General features: G+C 35.4%; 1 protein-coding gene across 2 annotated transcripts in view; it reads left to right on the top strand.

Annotated features, from left to right (window-relative positions):
* Positions 1–24,827, top strand: part of Sycp1 (synaptonemal complex protein 1) — a 103,213-nt gene extending 78,386 nt beyond the window's left edge. For both annotated transcript variants that reach the window (XM_037206945.1, XM_028877272.2), the window contains 6 exons: positions 1,158–1,232; positions 8,212–8,259; positions 13,076–13,261; positions 20,190–20,333; positions 24,388–24,474; positions 24,570–24,827. In XM_037206945.1, the coding sequence (XP_037062840.1) occupies positions 1,158–1,232; positions 8,212–8,259; positions 13,076–13,261; positions 20,190–20,333; positions 24,388–24,474; positions 24,570–24,707 (678 nt within the window). In that variant the 3' untranslated portion in view covers positions 24,708–24,827. The remainder of the gene's footprint in view (positions 1–1,157; positions 1,233–8,211; positions 8,260–13,075; positions 13,262–20,189; positions 20,334–24,387; positions 24,475–24,569) is intronic.
* The last annotated feature ends 272 nt before the right edge of the window (positions 24,828–25,099 follow it).

Genomic DNA, 25,099 nt, shown 5'->3' with positions numbered 1-25,099 from the left:
CACCAGATCTCATTACAGATGATTGTGAGTCACCATGTGGTTGCTGGGAATTGAACTCAGGACCTCTGGAATAACAGTCAGTGCTCTTAACCTCTGAGCCATCTCTCCAGCCCGATCTAAAAGGATTTTACCTATTTCCTAGTAAAATGCTTTTCCAGTTTATTTTACATTATAGCATAAAGTGTCTTTACAACAGAAATGTTAAAAAGTCAGTTAAATTAAATTTAAAGTTGAAATTTGGACAGGAGAGTGAGGTAGAATAAGAGAATATGAGTATATGTGCATTTATTGTATGTATACGTATGCTGTTTTAGTCCTTTAGAGAAAACTATGGAAAACTTGAAGCTTATTTATGTTGAGTCTAGTTATGTTCCATTACCAGCCTTTGCATGTATGATTTGTTTTTGTTTGTTCTTTGGCTCTTTTTTGGGGGGCCTGCCACCCAGCTCCCAAATAAATCTCATGCAAAGACTTATTCTTACTTGTGAATGCCCAGCTTTAGCTTGGCTTAGTTTCTAGCCAGCTTTTCTTAATTTATCCTGTCTACCTTTTGCCTCTGGACTTTTCCCATTCTCTTACTTTTGTAAACTTTATTCTTTCTCCATGACTTGCTATGTAGCTGGGTAGCTGGCCCCTGGAGTCCTTCTCTTTCTCTGGTTGCTCCTTTTCCTCCTCCTCCTCCCAGATTACTCTCTCTGTTTATTCTCTCTGCCTGCCAGCCCTGCCCATCCTTTCTTCTACCTTGCTATTAGCCAGTTCTTTATTAGACCATCAGGTGTTATAGACAGGCACAGCAACACAGCTTCACAGAGTTAAACAAATACAACATAAACAAAAATATCACACCTTAAAATAATATTCTACTACAATGAGGTGTTTTTTTTGTTTGTTTTTGTTTTGTTTTTAAGACAGGGTTTCTCTGTGTAGCTCTGGCTGGCCTCGAACTCACAGAGATCCATCTGCCTCTGCCTCTGCCTCCTGAGTGCTGGGATTAAAGGTGTGTGCCACCACCACCTGATTACATGTATGATTTTTAAAAGGACATTTTCTGAGTTAATTTTTTCTAGAACTGAGTTTATTTGAAGCACTAGATTATAGTTTCATTGTCTTTAGAAATATGTAAAAGCACTAACACACTTCATCATTTTCTTCTTTAGGAGACTGAACTATCTAATATCAGAAATGAACTTGTGTCCCTTAAGAAGCAACTTGAAATAGAAAGAGAAGAAAAAGTAGGTTTTGTGACATTACATGTAAGATAATTGTAGGATTTTGGTACAACATTGTCTTTTATAAATGCCATATTATAAAATAATTTGACAAATTTGGGTAATTAGTAGTAAGAAAATACTGCTGTTCTCTACTTACCTGTGAGCATCTAACACATTCCATTAAAAAAGTATGTACTTTCAAAAAAAAGAATGTACTTTTAAGAATAGAAATGTTTTCAAATATTCTGTATTTGTTTAAGAAATATTATCTCAAGGTTGAAGAGATGATTCTCAAGTTAAGAGCATGCACTTGCTTGCAGAGGATACAAGACCCACTCCAGACAGCTCACAGCTGCTTATAACTGCAGCTCCAGAGGGAAATCCAATGCTAGAGAGTCTCTGTGGGCACCTGCACTCCAGTGAACATACCCAATTTGGATAGGTACACATAATTAAAAATAATTCTTAAAAAAAGGAAATGCTATATGTAGTGGGCCTAGGTCAGTCCCATGAAGGCTCCCTAGCTGTCATTTCAGAGCTTGTGAGCTCAGGTTAGTTATTTCTGTGGGTTTCCTTTTGATGACCTTGACCCCCATCACTTGTATAATCCACCCTCTCTTCAACAGGATTCTTGGAGCTCTTAGTCCAGTGTTTGGCTGTGGATTTCTCTACAAACATGTGACAGTTGTGTAGCTTGGTCTGTTTATATGGGACTCCTATTAGAGGGATTAGGGCCTGTCCCTAGTGTTTGAGCTAGCTTTGGGGAACCTATTCCTTATACTGAGTTGCCTTGCTCAGCCTTAATAAAAAGGGAGAAGCTTAGTCCTACCTCAACTTGATATGTGTAGCAGGAATCTTAAAAGTTCTTATTAATAAAATCAAACCCGAGGCCAGTTATCGGGGTCAATGCTGGTAGATCAGAGAGACAAAACAAGCCACAGCTATCTCACCTTGCCAATTCCTCAGCTGGTCCTGTTTCCTCAGACTGGAAGCTTCTGTGTCCTCATCCCAGTGGCTCTCAGCTGAACTGCTGCTTAAAAGCCTGAATGCTTAACCAGCCACATGTTTAACCAGCCACATGTTTAACTTCTAGTTTCTGGTCCTCACGCCTTATATACCTTTCTGCTTTCTACCATCACTCCCTAGGATTAAAGTCTTGCTTTCTGGGATTAAAGGCGTGAGTCACCATGCCTGGCTGTTTCCAATGTGGCCTTGAACTCACAGAGATCCCAGATGGATTTCTGCCTCTGGAATGCTAGGATTAAAGGCGTGTGCTATCACTGCCTAACTAGTGGCTTTTCTGTTCTCTGACCCCAGATAAGTTTATTAAGGTACACAATATTTTGGGGAACACAATACCACCACAGATATGCCGTGCTTTGTTAACACTCATGGGAAGCCTGACCTTTTTCGAACAGAAACAGAGGAGGAATGGATTGGGGGGTCGGGGCAGAGGGGAGGCAGGGGTAGAGATGGAACATGAGGAGAGGAGAGAGGGGAAACTGTGTTCATGATGTAAAATAAATGATAAAATTTAATAAAAAATACTGGAAACACACACAAAAGGAAATATTATTTCATTGTAAATGCTTGTATATTTAATATGAGTTTTTAAAAAGCTTTTTAAAGTTATAGAAAAATGTCTTACATCTTTAATATTTTGTAGTTTGCAAGATACTGTGACTTACACTTAAAATACCAAATTTCCTTTTTTAAACTTTTTGTATGGCAGATACTCTGCTGAGTATTTATATCTAGCTTAATAATTATTAACTTGTGCAATATTTACTGTCTTCTCTTTTGTAATGGTTAGGTTATTTATTAAAGATTACATAATAAAGTAGAATAGCTAGAATTCAAACCTAGTTATATTTTGCATGATTTCAAAACCTGTTCTCTTAACTCTGCAACAGCCTTGTAAAGTATAGTTTCAACTTGAAATCTCAGTGAGTTTATTAACTTAGTACCATACTGAAGTCCTTTATCCTCTTCAATCTATGGAAAATTTCACACAAATGTCAGTTTATTATATTTAAGTATTCTTATACATACACACATGTATATACTTTGTGTTATATCACAAGTTTTTAAGGCTAGGATTATGTCTTATCTCTGTCTTGTTTGAAATTTGTATGTCTCTAATAAATATTAAATAGGTGAGTAAATTGATTTCATTTCACCTGTAGTAACAACATTGATACTTTGCTTTATCCTATAGTTTTCAATAGATAATCCTTCTGTGTCTTTACTTTTCATTTTCTTGATTAAACCTGAGCTTTCTTAAAGTTTTGTTTATTTTACTTTGTTTTGAGATGCTGGGTATTGAATCATTTTTCTCTTTAATAAATACAAATAAGACCTCACTGTACTAAAGTCTTAATACACATTATATTACCTACTATCTGTTAGATTTATGCATTTGGCCTGACCATTTCCCATAATTTCATTAGTGTTCCACTGTAGCTAGAGTTTTCCTGCCTTGCCCACAGTCAGGACAATCTTTGTCACCTGCCAGTCCCACAGCGGCTCAGACCCAACCAAGTAAACACAGAGACTTATATTGCTTACAAACTGTATGGCCGTGGCAGGCTTCTTGCTAACTGTTCTTATAGCTTAAATTAATCCATTTCCATAAATTTATACCTTGCCATGTGGCTTGTATCTTCACGTGGCATCTTCACATGCTACTTGTCATGGCTGTGGCTGGCATGAGTGACTCCTTCTGCCTTCCTGTTCTTTCTTTTCTCCTCTGTTAGTCCCGCCTATACTTCCTGCCTAGCCACTGGCCAGTGTTTTATTTATTGACCAATCAGAGCAATTTGACATACAGACCATCCCACAGCATTCCACTGTTTCTTCTAGAGTGTAGATGTCAGTCTCCATGTATTTATGTAGTGTTTCTTGCTATTAAGATTTCTAGTTTTATTGGATTTTCATGATAGGATACAAAAAGTCATTTCAGTTATAATTTTTTTTGAAAGAGTTGATTTGTGGCCATTTTTAAAAGGTTCAGTGGGCTCCTGAGAAATGCATATTCTGTATTTGTTGGTTGGACTATTTTGTATCAACTAAGTCTATTTGATATAGTATGTAGTTTAACGCTGAAAAATCTTCTGGTTTTTACTTTGTATAGTCCGTGTAGTGGAGGAAGTTAGATATTGAAATCACTCATGTTATGTCAAGATGTATTGACCCTTTATGGTTTTGTTTGTTTTTTGAAATTGGATACCTCAGTGTTTGGATATATAATTACAATGTTATATAATGTTGATGATTTGTTCCTTTTATTAATATATAATGGCCTTTTTCATCTTTTTTGACTTCTTTGTTTGGCATATACTTTTCCAGGTATCAAAATAGCTATACCAATTAGCTTTTGGTTTCTGTTTATTTGGTATATTGTTTTTCAAACTTTGACTCTTAGAAGGTGTCTTTACTTGTCATATATGTGTCTTGGAGACAATATATACTTAATTTAGATCCAATTAGCAAATCTGTATTTGTTTATTGGTGTATTGAAGCTATTCACATTTAAAGTAAATATTGAGAGTTTTTTTTTCTTTCACTAATTCCAGTGATTTACTTGCTATTTTTCTGGTTGATTGGATTTCTGTTCCTTCTTTTCTTTTTTTCTGCTAGTATTAGTGCTTGCTGGTTTACTGTGATAGGAATGATGGATTCCTTCCTAGCTCTCCTTTGCTCATCTTTTATTCTCATATAATTTATTCTTTCCTGTGCTTTCTTGATTGAGACAGTCTTTTTTTTTTTCATGTGTATAGTGTTCCTTGATCTACTGTAGTGCAGTGGTCATGAATTGTATTAGTTTGTGCTTGTCTTGACACATACTTTACATGTCAGGTTTTGGGTTGTTTGGTGTTTTGAGACAGGATTTCTCTGTGTAGCCCTGGCTGTCCTGGAACTTGCTGTGTAGACCAGGCTGATCTTGAACTTGCAGAGATTTGCCTGCTTCTGCCTCCCTAGTATTGGGATTTAAGCCATGCACCACCACTGCCTGGCTTATATAAGGTAGCTTTGCTGGATGTAGTGATCTTGGATTGGACTGTTGACAAGTAGATATTGGTCAAAAGTCTGAAGTTCATCAAAGCTATCTTCAACATGGTATTTTTTCTTCTTTCTATATGAGGTGCCTCTGTGAGCCACACTTAACTTTGCCGCCTATGGTCCAGGCAGCTTGTTTCACCCTCTAAGACTCCTCAGATCAAATCCTTGCAGTGGTTAATGTTTTTTATAGCAGGTATTTCTTAAGTGATTGGGAGGTGTGGGAAGCAGCCACAACATTGAGATTTGTATAGGTGAAGGACTTAACTGTATTTTCAAGGTTTTCTGAAAGATGGAACTGTGAGTATCCTGTATACTCCTGGTACATCAGAGTTCTCAAGCTCTTTAGTAGTGAATAGCAGATTGGTGGCTCCAGAGTTCAATCCATCTGCTGGCCTAGAATAATCAAACTCAAAATCTGTTCATCACCAGGAATATTGGGCTATCCTTGTGCACCTTCAGCTCGAGCTGAGCTTTCTGTCACTTGTATCCTTTGAATTGTCAGTGTCTGGCTTTACTCCACAACTGTCATTCTGGGCCTTCTCGTACTTGGGCCCTGTAAGTGAGGCTTCCTGACCTATGGCTATTCCCTGACTTCAGGTCCCTGGAGTACCTAGGTTTTTAGAAGTAGACTTTCTCAAGATCAGATGTGGCTACTGCCCTATGAATCATGTAGATGACAAAATGAGATTTCTCTCTCCTTCATCAGCTCACATAGAAACAATCTCTAGTTTATCATCTTACTCAGAACTTCTAAGTTTTTTTTTTTTATTATCTTGTTGTGAACAGAGAGTTTTAAGATCTCCAGTTCATCTTTTTTTTATTCTGTGACCAGATCTAGTACAGAGAATATGGCAGTTTATTCAAAGTGTATACTTAAGATTTAAATAATTGATTATAGTTCAGGTTTATGGTCCCCTGTGCTCATGAATTAGACACAGTTTAATTCTTTTAGTCTCCCAACCCTGGTATACTTTCACTTTTCACTGGTAATAAAGTTTCAACATTATGTGCTCTAAGAATTAGTGGTAGGTAAGAGTTCTATGTTTGATTACCTTAGGTCTGAAAGTTTTATTCTCAGTGCACAAATAGTAGGTTAGATACACTATGTATTTGTGATACTATTTCAGATATTGCAGAATACTTCCATAAGACAACCTTCCTTCTTTGTAAGTTGATGTTTAAAATTTAGACACACGGCTGTTCTTTTCTACTTTGGTATCTCAAGTTAGTCTTGTTTACCAAGACATGTTTTAGGCACATTTTATTATTTATCATATTAGACACGGACCTCTTTAGGCACTTTGGTAGTAAGGGATCATGATCAGTTATCCACCAGCAGAGATATATTTTTGTATATGATTTGGTCCACAGGTTTGAAACACATTGTGTCAGCTAACTGTAATAATGATCTATACCAGAAAAATTCATAGTTGTTTTGACTGTAGCTGTGAGAGTGCTTTCTCTTTATTCTAGAAGCCATGGTGTCCTAGAGTAATTATAATATTACTGGTTTAACAAATATGCTTTGTCCAGGAGTACAATATTCTAGATCTTTAGAGTAGATCCCAGTTGTCAGTATAACTGAAGGCTAACCACTGGTAGATGATACATACTAAGAAAGATACATACTATTAAATCAGCTTACTGCTAGATTCTTTCATAATGAAGTGAGTTCTTTTGTTTAGGAGAAATATTGTGGAAGGGATAGCATGGTTTATACAAGGGAATGATTCAATGTGGATGATACTGGCATAGGTATCATGAGCGGGCAAATTAAGTTTTGACTGTCTCAAGTTCTGTGCACTAGGAGAATTTAGTTTCTCTGAGGGCTTTATGCTTCCTGGAGGCTATCACCAGTCTGTTTTATATATGATTGTCATATTAAAAATGTTCAATTTGTCTTAGTTAAGATTTTCATTGCTGTGATAAAGACCATGACTATAAGTGAGGGTTTATTCCATCTCACATTTCCATATCACAGTCTGTTATCAAAGGAAGTCAGGGCAGGATCTCAAGCAGGGCAGGAACCTGGAAACAAGAACTGATGCCGAGGCTGTAGAGGAGCACTGCTTACTGGCTTGCTCCCCATGGCTTGGTCACCCTGTTTTCTTACGCACCTCCTGAACCACCAGCCCAGGGATGGCACTACTCATGATGGGCTGAGCTTTTCCACATCTTCAGTCAAGAAAAATGTACCATAGGCTTGCCTACAGGCCAGCCTGGTAGGGGCATTTTCTCAGTTGCGGTTCTTCTTCTAAAAGGACTCTAACTGTGTCATGTTAACATAAAACTAGCCAGCAGCAAAATACATTTTCATTTCTGTAAGCAAGACTTAGGTTTTTTTCTATTTTAACTAATGAAGAAACCCTACAGTCTAGCTTGTTACACTTTTATCATAGTCTCTTCATTTTTTTCTTGGCTGTTCTATACACACATCCTGTTTATCAAAAGTTAGATATTGTTTGTTAAGTTTGTATACTTTTGGAACTTATTAATATGAATTTTTGCTTCTCAGCATATTATTTTATACTTCATCTTTATTTCATGTTAAGAGTTAATTATTCAAAGTACCATTAAGATGTACTTTGTTAACATCTAGGGGAAAAGATGATTGTATCTCTCAAGATAGACCATAATTTGGATTTCTTTGCCACTCTTTATTGTTTAGTTACTTGTCTATAGCCCTTACCCTGTTGTTTTGTCCATCTATTTCATTTTACAAGTTAGAAAGTTGAGATTCAGAACTTAAAGAAACTTGCTAATTATTCCACAGATGTGTAAGAGAGAGAGGGAATAGAATCAAAAGATAAATCAAATAACAGCTCTATAGAAGTGAGTTTTATTCTTTAATAGTTATTAGAAAATGTTTTGACAAGTTTGTTTTAATTGTGTTAATAGTATCAATTGTTATATATAATTTGCTATTTATTTTTAATAGGAAAAACTAAAACTGGCAAAAGAAAACACAGCTATTCTCAAAGATAAGGTAAGAGGTTTTTTGTTTTTTTTTGTTGTTGTTTTTTTTTTGTCTGGGACAGGATTTCTCTGTGTAACAGCCCTGACTATCCTGGAACTCTCTCTGTAGACCAGGCAGGCCTTGAACTCACAGAGATCCACCTCCTCTGCCTCTCTAGTGCTAGGATTAAAGGTGTGCACCACCACCCGATAAAGTAAGAGTTTTATGTCTTTCTGTTTTTATTACAACCAATATATTTTCAATCCAGTTTGAACCTAGGGCGTTGCATGTGTTAGGCAAATGTTCTGCTACTGGAGTATATCTCAGCATAAACCCATTTTTTAAACATTTATTTAGAAATAATTCTTGTTGCTCATAAATAGGAAAATAAAAAAATAATGTCATACAATTTCATTTCCGAAATTATTTCTTGGTATATTAATTTAAAGGTATTAGCTAAAATTTTAAAACATTTTGTCATTTTGTTTTGGAGATTTAGAGAAGGCTTCAGTATAATTCTTTAAAAACTTTTAATTTCATTTATTCATTGTGTGTGTGTGTATGTGTATGTATGTGTGTGTGTGTGTATGTGTACATGCCACAGTGCCTATGGAGGTCAGAGGATAACTTGTTGGTTTCTTCATCATGTGTGTCTTTGATTGATGAAAGTGGCAGTTATTTTCTGAGCATTCGCATACACACACACACACACACACACACACACACACACACACACAATTAGTAAAATAAAATAATAATAATAAATAATATAATAAAAATAAAAATTATATTAGTAGAGCTCCGTACAGTGGAAGGAAGTTCCAGTGTGGGGAAGAAGAGTTAATCCAGAGCCTCTAACTTAAACAGTTTTGGGGTTATATTCTTATTTCTTTATAACTATGCTGTCTTCTAACAGACATTGATATGATTATAGTAACATTGAAGTGAGAAACAGAGTACTCTGGGAATAGCTCAGTTGTTAGGCATAGACGGTGCCATAGCTTTGTGACTCTGGAGCTAAAGAAAGAGAAGAAGGAAGTATTGAATCTGTTGAGAATACTTAGTGTTTTATTTTTTCCAGAGCCTGTACCAGATACCTGAAAAGATTATCATTGAAGAAATTATTATAATAAAATAAATCAGCAAGGTTGTGGTCAGTGCACTATCTGATAAAGATAAAAAAATTTAATCACTGATATTTTTTTATAAATATAGAACATTCATATAATTAAATTATATATTACATGTTTTCCTAGAGATATGCTGATTCATGTTTAATTATATCTGTTATCAGATAGATTAGTAAGTGCTATATCTTTTATCTGGGGAGTCTGCATGTTATGTGTGCTGCAAAAATTTTAAAAATTATTAAAGAATTGAAGAAATTTAACTAGGCCTTTGGGAATTATACTTTTTCTAACCATAGTAGAATATTATAGATCTAATATAATCATTAAATTGAGCAAATGTTTCTGATTTTGTGTAAGTTGCTTAAATTCTTCGTGCCTTAATTTTCTCATTAAAAAAATTAAGAGATTATTTTATCTCATCTCTAAAGAGATTATCTTACCTACATCTTCAATTTGTTAATATTAAGTGAGATGGTATTTATCAATTATTTAAAATAATCTTTGGCATAGAGTAAATGACATATAAGATAAATACAACAGAGAGAATCAGTGTGTTCTGCATCATTTGAAATATAATCAGAAAAATTATGGTGTTTACAGAAATACATATTTCTATGATTATTTCCATTATTGTGAAGAAAGATGTACTCTCCAAGGGATGTGTGTATTAAAGTCAGTGTTGTCTTTTCTTTTAGGCTATAGGGTAAATGGTATTTCCCTGACATGGCCACAAGGTGGTGGAACAGTGACTTGAAATTGCCACTCTGAGATCTAGTTGGGGAAAATTTGTCCTGGAAAAGCTCTAGTTTGGAAATGCCAAGTATTTCCTTTGATGAATTCAATCCAGAGAGCAGGAAAAAACATGAATTTTCAGTTACAGTATAGATACATGTATGAAAAGGATACAGAAATGCAATTGAAATAAGTGTTAGACCTTTACTTTTGCATTTGGGAGGCTAAGATTGCTGCAAGTTCAAAGATAACTTGATATACATAGGAGTTTCAGACATATTCTCAAAAAAGTCCAGAAAAATGAAAAAATTACTACTTTCTGGAAAAATGGTTATGAAGTGATAGATTATTAGCATGAGGTAGTAACTGAATCATTTTTATTTAGTAACTTGATTTTCTAGATAAGCAAATTTAATCCTGGGGATGTGCTTGTAATCACCTGGCAAGATAGTAATATACACAGAGAAGAGAAGAGAATATTATATGCTCATACTTTAATTTTTTTTTTGTTTGTTTTTTGTTTTTCGAGACAGGGTTTCTCTGTGTAGCTTTGCGCCTTTCCTGGGACTCACTGGTAGACCAGGCTGGCCTCAAACTCACAGAGATCCGCCTGACTCTGCCTCCCGAGTGCTGGGATTAAAGGCGTGCGCCACCACCGCCCTGCTTAATGTTTTTTAATACTATCTGTAGTCACTTAACTTTTAACTTTATTTTTATTTAACATAATTTCCTTATTGATACTTTGGGAATTTCACATCGTGCACCCCAATTATGCTTACCTCACAATACCTCCTTATCTGCCCCTCACCTTTGCAGCATTCCCCCCAAAAGAAAATTTTTTTAAAAATTTAAACCAAATCAACTAACTAGCCAACCAACTAAAAATCTGCAAAAATAACAACAAAACAAAACAAACAAACAAACACCCTCTTCCCTCCTCTGTCTTTCCTGCCTCTTCAATACCTCTTCATTTGCACTTAGTGGCATTGGGAGCCTCGGTATGTCACATAGTGTACTCTTTTATCCAGTCAGTTTTACTTGGAAAATGTTCATTTCAGTGAGTCATTGATTTGCCTCAAAGCCTCTGGTTTCTGGTATACCATCATCACTGGATATTCACCGAAACTCCTCTGGAATATACTGTGGCTGCCCTGAGTCATGGAGATCCTGTAGATATACTTCCACAGGACCAGTTCTTTCTGAGCTCTAGCGAGTCCTAGATGGGGTAGGTGATAGGGTGGTCTAACCCAAGGCCAGGCTATGGATGGGCCTGGGTGGTAACTGAGCTGGTCAGTCCAGGCCACTGGGGCCTCCACCTCAAGTGAGGGGCAGAGCCAGTTCTTATATGCCCATGCCATCAGGGGCAGTTCTCCCTCTTCTGTGGTGAGGGGTGGGTCCATTTCTACTGAATGTGGGGGCCAACTCTCTTGCTGCAGTGTCCAGGGCCAGCTTTCTAAGGGCCAGTGAAGGGCAGGGCTGGCTCAGCATGAACATCTGATTTCATCATGCATTGTTCCTATGGCCGCTTGTGGTAACATGGACCACAGACATCAACACAGCTGTGGTAGGACCATGGACCCAGACATGGTCCTAGGCAGTATTTGGATCTGAATATCACCATTGCCCCAGTGTCAGTGCAGGCTACTCAAATGGGCACAGCCCCAGCCCCAGTGTGCAGTGTGGCCCTCGGACACTAACATGGCCCCAGGTGGTGGCCCAGACCCTGGGCATCTGCATGGCCTTTGATAGTAACAGGAGCCTCGGACATCAACACAGACCCTGGCTGCAGTAGGGCCACAGACCCAGACATGGCCCTTAGCTGCAGCTCTGGGCTGGTCATCACCATGGCACTGGGTAGCAGCACAGGCCACTCAGATCTGTATAGCCCCACCTTTATTTTTTATGTGTATTCATTCAAGTCTTCATTCATGTCTGTGCAACTATGTGCTTGCAGTTCCTGAGAAGGCCACAGAAGAGGGTGTCAGCTCCCCTGTGACTGGAATTAAAATTGGTTGTGAGCTACCATGTGGGTGCTAGGAATGGAACAGGGGTACTCTGGAAGAACATTCAGTGCTCTTAATCACTGAGCAAACTCTCCAACCTTTTACAATCATTTTTTAATTATGTTCCTTATACCCCTTAGTTTAAACTCATTCTCCTAATTCAAATACCAAAGTTTTGAAATATTGTACATTAGTCCTGTGTGTGTGTGGTATGCACATTTGCATATCTGTGTGTATTTCATTCTGTCAATTGAGTGTTTTCCATAATTGTATTCATGGAGATGATGATGACCAAAGAAAGAGATAAAATAGAATATGTTGTACTTGGAATTCATATAATATTCTACTAAAGCAATTACTACTACCTTTGAGGGCTTAGGATGTACCTCAGTCATAGGGGACTTCATAGCATGTGTAAGGCTCTAGGTTTGATCCCAGTACGTTCACGTTCTCTCTCTCTCCTCTCTCTCTCTCTCTCTCTCTCTCTCTCCCTTCCTCCCTCCCTCCCTCCTCCCTCCTCTCCCCTCTTCCCCTACCCCCACCGTCTCCCTCTCTGTCTCTCATTCTTGTGTATGTGTGTGCGCGTGCGTGTGCGTGCGTGCGTGCATGTGTATTTTGCTAGGAAATTTTTATCTTTTATATTTTATACAGTGTATATGGAAAGAAATTACTAGCAATTTACCATGTGAATTGCTAAAGGAAGTTGCATACAAAGATAGAGTTGGAAAAATCATTGAGTTGAAATAATGGCAAAGTATTTAGAGTAAATTTGTAACATACTCTCAAAATTGGAGCAAATGACCATTTTTTCAGTTGTTTTTTTTTTCTGAAAATTTCCCTGTTGGCACTTTTTCTTTCCTTTAAAAGATGAATGAAACTGCAAAGCTAAAGTATTTTTGAGTTTGAGGCCAACATGGGCTTCATAATATATTATTTTAAAAATCAAACTAATATTGTTTTATTCACTTTTGTCCAATGTAGAAAGTACAGGCATCTTTACTGGAATCACCTGAAGCCACTTGTCGGAAATTTCATTCTAAAACAACTCCTTCACAAAGTATATCTCGGATTTCCTCATCAATGGATAGCGGCAAATCCAAAGATAATAGAGATTGTCTGCAGACATCTGCCAAAAACAAAAACATTTTATCTACAACAGTTGTAAAGGTTGGTTGTTGTATTTCCAAGATAATAGTATTTTTTTAAAATAAAAAAGGTTTTGGTATTATATGCTATAGATTATACACATATGTTTTGGGTTTTTTTTTTTTTTGTGGCATCAGCATGAAATGTTTCATTTGTAAAATCATTTTTTTTCTCATTTGTCCAAACTAAATGGCATCTTGGGCAGATTCCATTACTTGCTGTTTGTTTACCATTGCAAAGTCTTGGATGTAAGAGGTCTGGTTCTGATTTGATGTTTTACAAGATTTACTACCCACATTACTATTTGTTCTACATCATTTTTCTGCCTTTTATTTAGCAGTCATCTTGGAGTAATTGTCATTAGCAAGATGACTCAATTTTAGCTGCCTTCTACATGTTTATTTGGGTTTTGTGAGACAGGGTCTCTCTTTGTAGTCTTGGCTGGCCTTGAATTCACTGAGATTTCCTGCCTCTGCCTCTGCCTCTGAAGTGCTGGGAATGAAAGCATTTTCTACCACACATGGCCACATACTTACTTAATCTGCAGGGAAATCATACAACCTTGCCACACTAAGTGTAAGGCAGAATTTTATTCTGATAACTCCTCTTTTATATGCTATTCAACTCTTTTTTTTTTTTTTTTTTTTTTTTTTTTTTTTTTTTTATTTTTTTTTTTTTTTTTTTTTTTTTTTCAGCTTCTTAATTTTCTCTTTGTCTATTCTGCTGCACTGCATCAGTTTTTTTTTTACAATCAGAGCATTTGCATACAGATACGCATTTTTTTTTTTTTTTTTTTTTTACATATCTCAGCACTTTATATTAATTTGTATTTTTACTCTCTGACGTTTCATAACTTTTAGATATGATATGAGACTATCGTCTTCATTGTTGAACGACTATGTTGATCATGCATGTCATCAGAACTTTCAGTTCTTGCTGTACTGATGTTTTAATCTGAAATCCATAGTTTTTCTGTAACGCAGCTCTTTTCCAATCTTTTTAAATTTTGTCTTTTTTTTTTTTTTTTTTTTTTTTTTTTTTTTTTTTTTTTTTTTTTTTTTTTTTTTTTTTTTTTTTTTAAACTGCAGTTTTAAGCTGAAAGTCGCTGTGTCACACTTAGTTTAATGCGTTATTTTGAGTTAATCCTGGTCTTGTTTTATTTAAGCATGTGTAGAAATTTTTTTTTTTACTAGAGTAAGTACATGCAGCTTAATGTGATCAGAGATCATCTGCCACGCGTCAAGCACACGCCACCCGCCAGTATCCAGCAGTGCTTCATTGAGAGACATTAGAGCTGTTTTATTCATTTAATTTTTCTCATTTTATGACTTGCTCATTGGATTTGTAGCTATTTTTGCCTTGCACATTGACTCTTATGCAGCCAAGCTCAGAAAATAAAGACTTATTGCTACATGTATTGTGGCCTTCTATTTTATATTATTTCATTTCTCATTATATTGATGTGGTGTTCTTTTAATTGTTTCTTGTTTGTATTCAATTCATTTTTCTTTCCTCTACATAGCAGAACAAGAAAAATAGATTTGTTACCTACATCTTATAAATGAGACACTTTTTATTGTTAACTTTTTATAGATATTCTTTTGTTTGTTTGTTTTTTTTTTTTTTTTTTTTTTTTTTTTTTTTTTTTTTTTTTTTTTTTTTTTTTTTTTTTTTTTTTTTTTTTTTTTTTTTTTTTTTTTGACACTCAACAAAAAAAATTTCATTAATCTGATAATAAAATATTATTCAACTTTAGTTAGTTCTAGTGTTCTTTCTGTTGTTGTGATAAAGTCCATTATGGAGGGAAGTCAGGGCAGGAACACAAGGCAGGAACTAAAGCAGAGGCCATGGAGGAATGCTGACTACTGGTTTGCTTATCCTTCTTTCTTATACAGCTCAGGCCCAACTACCCAGGGTGGAGTGAGCTTTCATCAACCAAAAAATTGCTGCACAGACTTGCGTGTAGTCCAGTCTTATGTAGGCATTTTCTCAATTGAGGTTCCCTCTTTCTAGATGACTCTCTCTTGTGTCAAGTTGGCAACTAATTAGCAAGTGTAATGATATAGCTTAGAAAAATTTTTATATTAAAACATTCATAACCACATTGTTAAGAATGTGAAACAATATTAAAGAATAACTCCACTTTAAAAACTTAATTGAAATATTTCTAAGAAAAAATTACAGATCTTAATTATTCACCTTAAATTAAACCAAACATAACTTTATAACCAAGACTCAGATTAAAATAGAGTTTTACTGTTATTTCAGAAAAGCTCCACTAATCCTTCTAACAAGATTATTAATCTCAACTCCTCATGTAGCACATACACTTTTTATCTGGACTGCTCTTATTGAATATTATGTTTATTAGGTTCACCTATGTTGTAGTTTAAAGTTATAGACCATTTTTACTTATATATAATATACTGGTGTATGATTGTGTTACAGTTTTTTGATCAATTGTGTTATTAATATTTGGATAGTTTTTGGGGTAGACTTTTATGAAAGTATGAAAGTTCTAGTATCTGACATACACACTTTAGTTATGTATGTACAAAGGAATGAAATTGCTAGATTGTAGAGATATGTATTTTAGTATATACTGCCACTCTTTTTTTTTTTGGTTTTCTGAGACAGAGTTTCTCTGTGTAGCTTTGAGCCTTTCCTGGAACTTACTCTGTAGACCAGGCTGGCCTCGAACTCACAGAGATCCCGCTGCCTCTGTCTCCTGAGTGCTGGAATTAAAGGCATGCGCCACCACTGCCTGGTGCCACTCATTTTTTTAGTAATTAAGTCAATTTAAAGAATTCGCATTATACCTAGAATCAGTGAATAATCTAATAGCACTATATTCTTAGCCTTTTTATTTTAGTCATTCTAGTGGGTGTGGTTATCTGGTTTATTTTTTTTCATTTTTGAATTTATTTATTAAATTTAATTTTACATATCAGCCACGGATTCCCTTGTTCTCTCCCCTCCCACCCCCATCTCTGCCTTCCCCCCAGCCCATCCCCAATTCCCATCTCCTCCAGGGCAAAGACTCCCCTGAGGATTGAGTTCAACCTGGTAGATTCAGTCCAGGCAGGTCCAGTCCCATCCTCTCAGGCTGAGCCAAGTGTCCCTGTTTAAGCCCGAGGTTCCAAACTGCCAGTTCATGCACTGAGGACAGGACCAGGTCCCATTGTCTGGATGCCTCCCAGGCAGATCAAGCTAATCAACTGTCTTATTTATCTGGAGGACCTGATCCAGTTGGGGGCTCCTCAGCTATTGGTTCATAGTTCATGTGTTTCCTTTCGTTTGGCTATTTGTCCCTGTGCTTTTTCTAACCTTGGTCTCAACAGTTCTCGCTCATACAAAACCTCATCTTTCTCACCAATTGAACTCCTGGAGCTCCACCTGGGGCCTGACTGTGCATCTCTACATCCGGTTCCCTCAGTCGTTGGATGGGGTTTCTAGCACGACAATTAGGATGTTTGGTCAGGTGGCCTTCGAATACTTTAGAGATCTATTCAGAGGGCCTGATCGAGTTGGGGGCCCCTCAGCCTTTGGTTCATAGTTCATGTGTTTCCATTCGTTTGGCTATTTGTCCCTGTGTTTTATCCAACCTTGGTTTCAACAATTCTCACTTATATAAACCCTTCTCTTTCTCGCTAATTGGACTCCCGGAGCTCCACCCGGGGCCTAGCCGTGGATGTCTGCATCCAGATTCCTCAGTCCTTGGATGGGGTTTCTGGCACAACTATTAGGGTGTTTGGCCATCCCATCACCAGAGTAGGTCAGTTTGGGCTGTCTCTCGACCACGGCCAGCAGTCTATTGTGGGGGGGTATCTTTGTGGATTTCTGTGGGCCTCTCTAGCACTTTGTTTCTTCCTTTTCTCATGTGGTTTTCATTTACCATGGTCTCCTATTCCTTGTTCTCCCTGGTTTATTTTTTTTTAAATAAATAACTGCGATTGATTTTGTATTTTCAGAAACTTGGTAAGGTAATATATAGAAATTTTATGTATCTTTCACTCACCATGACACATGTAAAAACCAAAAAAGCTTACATTAGTTTCTTACTTACAAACTTGAGCTTTTACATGGATTTTATAGTTTTTTCATCTTTTTCTATTTAAGATACAAGAAATTACCAATTGTATTAAATTGTCATATAGCTTTATTCTTTGCCATGTTTTTTTGAGACAGTTTTTTACTGTAGCCAAGACTAGCCTGGTACTTGATATGTAACCTGTGCAGGTCTTAAATTCCTGAGTGGGAGTATAGTTATGCCTGGCTTCTTGATCTTAATTTTTAGTGGTGGCATTTGTAACTACAGCTTTCTCCAAGCATTGATTTTTTACTATATACTATAGATTTCATCGTATATTGGTTTTTAAGCTTCCTTTAACTCTTTTTTTTTTAATTTTAATTTTTGGTTTTTGAGACAGGGTTTCTCTGTATAGCCCTGGCTGTCCTGGGTCTTGCTCCATTGACCAGGTTAACCTCAAACTCAGATCTGCCTGCCTCTGCTTCCTGAGTGTTGATATTGAAGGTGTGTGCCACCATGCCTGGCTCTTGTAACTCTTCTTAACTCATTAAATATTTATTAATGTGCTATGAATTTCCCTAGTATCCATTTGATTGCATTACAGAATCTTTAAAATATTGCGTTTCCTTAGTGTCTGTTTAGTTGTTCTACTAATTAGTAAAAGTAGGGTTCTGAATTCATTATTTTTCTTGGTTATTCGCTCATATGTTTTGGGAGTCTGCTTCTCTGCTTATAATATATTTTGATAGACTGAAATCTTAAAATGCCATTCTTATTTTGTTCAATAAGAATTAGCTATTTCAAACCTACCCTCTTTAATACAATTCATCACTTTCTGCCTTTTACTGTGAATCTCTGCTATTAGACCTAAAGTTTGTCTTTTGTGAACAACATATAATCCTATCTTTTCCACATAATTTAGTCTTTGTACTTTGATTAGGTGATAGACATTGAATTAGAATTGAATTAGATGGTAGAATGTACTTCCATCATTTTGTTGCTTATGCTAAATCTTACATCTTTTTTCTTGTATCTCTCCTTTTAGGTTAAGTAGATACTTTTTAGAGTGTCTTAATTTTGAGGTTTTTTTTTCTTTCTGTTTTTAGAGTCATTGCTTGATGGTACGTTGACAATTACAACACCTTTAGTTAAAATTATTTAATTTGAATTAGTATTAATGTAATTTCAACACTGTTGAAAACATTTGCTTTATTACAGGTTTTTTAGTCCCTTCTCTTTTATTGTGTCATTTTTTTTATTTTAGGTAAACCATGTGTTAATATATTTTAGGCATTATATTTTGTTACAATTGTTGCTTTATGTATTTGTGTTTAAAATCAGATAGAAGTTGAAATAAGTTACAAATAGAATTTATACTCTTTTTTGTTTCCTATGCAGTTGTCTTTATCCCAGCACCTTGAATTTCTTCTTGGGGATTTGAAGCTAGCATCCTTTCATTTTAGACTGAAGGGTCTTACTTTAGTATTTCTTGTATGAGAAATCTATGAATGAAGTTCTTTATCTAGAAATTATGTGTTTATCATATTATATTATATATTAGTTATTAATACATTGCATTAATACATTATATATTAAGTTCTCTTATATTTGTGAAGGATACTGTTACTGGTGTTTGGGGTCTGGGCCAGGTGTTTCCAGGTTCTTAGCCTTTTATACAAAGAATTTAAAATAAGTTCTCATACAGATTTACAAAACAAGCAAGGTTATCTTATTTGGAGAAAAGTGATCTTGCAAGTTACAGAGGGATATATTGTCACGACTGACAGTGGGCTACATGAGTGAAAGTAGTCCAGAGTTCAATTATTGTTAGGGTTACTCCCCCATGTAACTGTTTAATGAGTGTAAATTATTTCATGTTTTCTTTTAACAAGCATCATTTCATCCTGACAAGAACAATTCATCTAACAATTATCAAAATACCATGTCAAAAATATTGTAAGGCAGTAAAATATATATAATATTGCATTGTCTATGTATGGGAACATTATGAAGTATACTGGATGAGCCATGATAAATTAGGGTTATTTTAGCTTTGACACTTCATAGTGATCTATCCAGCAAATTAGGATGTGTACCATCAGATATGTGTAGTTGTAAGTTTTCTCTGGCCCTGCCTGGCTCCTGTGACACCATGGTCTCGCAGACACTTTTAAAATAATCATTCAGAGACTTATATTATTTTCAAAGTATATGGCCTAATGGCTCAAGCTTCTTGCTAGCTAGCTCTTACATTTTAAATTAACCCATTTCTATAAATCTATACTTTGTCTTCTGGCTTGTGGCTTACTGGTACTTTACATCTTGTTTCTTATGACGGTAGCTAGCAGCATCTCCTCTGCTCTGTCTTTCTCCTTCCTCTCTCTCTAGTTGGAATGTCCTGCCTAACCTTATTTTGCCTCACCATTGGCCAAACAGCTTTATTTATCAACCAATCAGAGCAACACATATTCACAGCATACAGGACATCACCCATCAGATATGTATGTCTTTATGTTCATCTGTAAAAAAATTGACTGATGACAGTGTTGAAGCAATGACTTCGGACAAATTGCATCCTACTCCTGAGATGTTTGCTTATTTCAAGTTTTTCTTCCTCTGGCAGTTCTTCCAAAATCAACCAACCAGTAGTAGTAAAGAGTCTATACATAAGCAGCTTTACAACTTTTGAATTATCAGTAAAACACTTTATCACAAGATTAACTTTTAAGAACATTACTTACACTAATGGACATTTTCACAGTTTGAAAAAAATACAAGTTATTGCTGATGACCATTCTTCTACTAGAACTTCTCCCTGTCATATATTCTACATGGACACATAAGAAACCCCTTGGCGGGATTAGCATTATAGGTATATCCTACCACATTAATCATTATGTATTTTTTTTTTTTGCACAGGAATATACAGTGAAGACACCAACTAAAATGAAAATACATCAAAGAGAAAACAAATACTTACCCACTGGAGGAAGTAATAAAAAGAAAAAAACAGTCCTTGAATTTGATGTTAATTCAGATAGTTCGGAAGCTACTGATCTCTTGGTAAAAATATTATGAATAATCAGCATTTTTACTTGCTCTTATTATTTGTGTTATTATTTGATATAAATATGTAGTATAGGTACATAGTTATTTACAATTGTGATAAATATAGCACAACATAGAATCATGTTTTCATGTCATTTTATAGAAATTAAGGTTCAAACAGTTTTCCTCTAAATTTTTGAAAACATGATACTTAAAAGCATATCATCTCATATATTTGGCATATGAGATAACTAATCATTATTGTCTTGTTTTCCAGAGAAATATTATGAAGTTTTTCTACATTTAAAAACAAAAATGGTAAAAACAAAAACAAACAAAAAAATCAAAAAACCCCATAAAAGTGGGATTGATATTTTAATAGTTTCACAGCCAAATCTGTTATTAAGGGTCTCATCTTTTTTTGCATATTTGTTGCTTTATTTTATACCACTACTGATTAACATTTATATTACAGTATTGATTGACAACTGTAACATTCTGTCACTCTGAGGGGGTAATGTTGTAAGGATAGCATTTTAAAGGAACCTACTTCTACTGTTTTATAGGAATGTTTATTCCAATTTACACAAAGCAATAGTTTCTTGTAGCTGAATTTTTTTCTGTGTCCCATCTGACTCGTGGTCAGGACAAATCTCTCTCACCTGCCAGTCCTGCAGCCGCTTGGACCCAAGTAAACACATAGAGGCTTATATTAATTAAAACTGCTTGCCCATTAGCTCAGGCCTACCACTGACTAGCTCTTACACTTATAAACTCAGCCCATTTTTGTTCATCTATATGTCACCATGTTTTCCATGACTTTACCTGTGTGCCATTACACGCTGCTCACTGTTCGGCTGGCTGGCATCTCCTGACTCAGCTTTCCACTTCCCAGAATTCTCCTTGTCTGTTTATCCTGCCTATACTTCCTGCCTGGTTACTGGCCAATCAGCTTTTTATTATCAACTGATCAGAGCAACACATATTCATAGCATACAGAACATCCCACAGCAGATCCCTTTTTCTGTCTAATCAAAAAGGAAGGGTTTAACTTTAACATAGTAAAATTACATATAACAAAACAGTAATCAAGCAAGAATTACAGTTACAATATCTAGTCTATTTGTATTTGGCAAAATTAGAGAAAATATTCTCTCTCTCCTATATTTGTGAGTCTGCAGTTTTATATCTAATTTATCTTTTATCATAACTAAGGAAAATTATAACTATCTAGTCTTCAACTACATCAAAGACCCCAGAACAATTTAATATTACCTAAGTAAACAGGAAGAGCATTGTAAGCAACTTCCAAAAATCTAGAATGACAGAGACAGCTGGCTGCCTGGACAGTCATCCAAAGTTCCTCTGCAAAGTTGGGGCATCCATCTTCAGCCCACAGGCCTAGAGTCTCTCAGTCACTCCTCTCTGTGTCCTGTAGAATGTCTGGCAGTTTCTTCTGTGAAGCAGGAACCTGAAGGACTATCTCGCCTTGCAAAGTTCAGTGATCACCTTCCTGTGGATCCTGCATTCAATGCATTTTGTCAAGCAGTCCAGGCAAGAACAGTTTCTTGCCCAAATGGCTATTTTTGCCAAGAAGAAGATACATTCCATATGGAGTGTCTTTGATGCCCATCTTTCTCTTTGAAGTAAATTGGTGTTGCCAGGAGCAGACATTTCTCACTGTCCAGAAAGTCTAAGTTTTTAAAACATTTTAAATGCCATATTCTGTAGGTCTTTGAAATGTTTGAAGATTACCTATTTATCTGAAATATATCTATTTATACCTAGAAAAATTAATATGACTATAAGTTTGACTATCATAGAAGACTAATTATTAATCTGTATTTCTTAATTACCTATTATAATTTAAATGAGTAATATAAGCATAATACCTTAAACAAGAGTAGAAATATTTATATATATATATAGTATAACAAAATTAACTTTAAACTTTAAATTTGTATCAATAGCTAAAATATTTAGCAATATAAAACATTTTTAAACAAGTTGCTCTTTAAAAGTAGGTTCATTAATCTACCCTTTTACCCTATCCTATCTATATTCTACATTTCTATACCACTTTCTTAAAAGATGATAAAGGTTAAATAATAACGTAGAATAATTTAAGAGAACTACACTAAATTGAGCAATAAACCTTATTTATCTTAGCAACAAAATTCTAGTTAAAGTCAATTGTTCCGTTATTTCATTTCTTTTTTTTTCTCCTTTCTTTTTTCTCTTTTCTTTTTTGAGACAGAATCTCTCTACATAGTTCTAGCTGTCTAGCTGTCCTGGAACTCACTGTGTAGATCAGGCTAACCTTGAACTCACAGAGATCCGCCTGCCTATGCCTTCTTGTTTCATTATTACCACTTAAAACTATAAGATATTTAAAGCTTTTTATTGCTTAGGAGCCTCTAATTTGTTGTTGTTTTGGAATACTGAGTAGTTGAACATTAGAACCCTGTTAATGAAGTTAACATATGGAGTCCCTACTTGAGAATCCCATAGATAATGATTAACATCTCAGTAATTAAAATTGTGAACTAGAACCTATTTAAAACATTTTCCATAGATTAGTTGAATTATTATAACAATTTCATTCTATAAAAGTATAGAGCTCTGGGAGTCTAGTTAGCGAGAAAGAGGAGGCTTTATATGAGTGAGAATTGTTGAAACCAGGTTGGATAAAGCACAGGACAAATAGCCAAACGAATGGAAACACATGAACTATGAACCAATGGCTGAGGGCCCCACTGGATCAGGCCTCTGAATAGGTGAGACAGTTGATTGGCTTGATCTGTTTGGGAGGCATCCAGGCAGTGGGACCTGGTCCTGTGCTCAGTGCATGAGTTGGCTGTTTGAAACCTGGGGCTTATGCAGGGACGCTTGGCTCAGCCTGTGAGGAGGGGACTGGACCTGCCTGGACTGAGTCTACCAGGTTGATCTCAATCCTCTGGGGAGTCTTTGCCCTGGAGGAGATGGGAATGGGGATGTGTGGGGAGGGGAGGGAGGTAGGAGCGGGGAGAACAAGGGAATCCATGGCTGATATGTAGAACTGAATTGTATTGTAAAATAAAATAAAATTTAAAAAAAGTATAATGTTATTTTCATTTTACAGTTGAGGAAACTAAGCTATACAAGTTTATTTTATAAGATAATACAGTAAAACATGAAGCCAGAATTTGAATATAGCTTGGTACCATAGCTATGGAGGTCATTGTGTGTAATAGCTTCCAGTGGAAAATGTAGTCCAGATACATACAAATGTAATAAGAATAGCTAGAAATAGTCTGGACTTGGGGATAAACATTCCAATGTTTTAATCTCTGCTATATTTCTAGCAGAGTGATCTTGGCCAATGTCTTAGCTATTGTGATACTCAAAATTACTCTAAATTACTCGTTTTCATTTTTTAAAAGGAGAATTGTATGGGTAAGGTTATAGCTCAGTGGTAGTATTTGTCTAGTATTGGTGCCCTGGCCTTAATCCCCAGCACTGCAAAACTAGGCAAAATTAAAATAAATAAAATTATCATGTGTGACCTTGAGAATGTCATATAGTGGAATGTACCAGGAACCGCTCTGTTTCCTAGGCAATAATTATGCTGGCAGAAATGAAATGGAATAACTGTTTTGGAATTCTGGAATCTTATTTGAATTCCTGTATTTTCCAAAGGAAATAGTGACTGGCAATTGATTTTTGGTCAAGTTTAGCCTTAAATGGTAGTGGCTAATGTTACACGCCACATGACTCACAGACCTGTAACAGACAACCACACTTGTGTTGTGCACAATAAGTACTTTGCTTTCCAATCTCTGAGTGAAAATGTTATAAGCCCTATTTTCTTTATTTTTAAAACTTCTTTTCTTCTCTCTCCCTTCCTGTCTCTCTCTCCCTCCTCTTCCCTCCCTCCCTCCCTCTCTTTCTCTCTTTCTTTTTGCTCTTCCTCTTCTGTTCTTCTATTTGCTCTACTTTTCATTCTCCTTATAGGTGATATGTTGAGAAAATTTTAATAACATAATATTGATGATAACTGTAACATTGTGTTTTTGTGTTTTTCTTCAAGAGCATGGTTTCAGAGGAAGAGACGTCAAACAGATTTTACAGTAATAATTCACCAAATTCTCATCTGTTGGTCAAAACACCAAAACAGGTAGCTTTTAAATTTTATTTCAGAAAGCAAAATTTGAAAGCCAATTTCCTTTTTTAAAAATATTAAAATACTGTTTTACTTTACTTTGTATTTAGACTCCTTTATCTCTATCAACTCCTGCATCTTCTGTGAAGTTTGGAAGTGCGAGAAAAATGAGAGAGGACCGTTGGTCGACAATTGCTAAAATTGACAGGAAAAGAAGACTAAAGGAAGCAGAAAAGTTATTTGCTTAATTTCAGGAAATCAATGTTGATTATAGAGACTAATAATATTAAATGTTAACTTTTTTATTATTTCCCAGAGAACCAAACTTTACCCAGGAATTTAGACTTTAAAATTACTTACATAAATAATTTGTGTTCATGTTACTATATTTTGGCCTAAATATGAAATAAGTATATGTTATCTGAATTTTTTAATTATATTCAGATAATTACATTTTGTTGCTTTTACTTGCAATAGATATTAAAGTTCCAGGTTTTTTAACTTGAGCTTTTGACTATTAGAAATGCATTATTGAGATTTATAATTTATTCTTTGCTATTAAAATATTTTGGATGCAAATAAATCTCATTGATTCTTTGAGGGTCTTTGATGATTATAATTTTGAGAGAAGGAATGATAA

This window comes from Peromyscus leucopus, chromosome 6, assembly GCF_004664715.2.
Source record: "Peromyscus leucopus breed LL Stock chromosome 6, UCI_PerLeu_2.1, whole genome shotgun sequence".
Classification (NCBI taxonomy): Eukaryota; Metazoa; Chordata; class Mammalia; order Rodentia; family Cricetidae; genus Peromyscus; species Peromyscus leucopus.
This window is presented reverse-complemented; position numbering and strand designations above follow the sequence as displayed.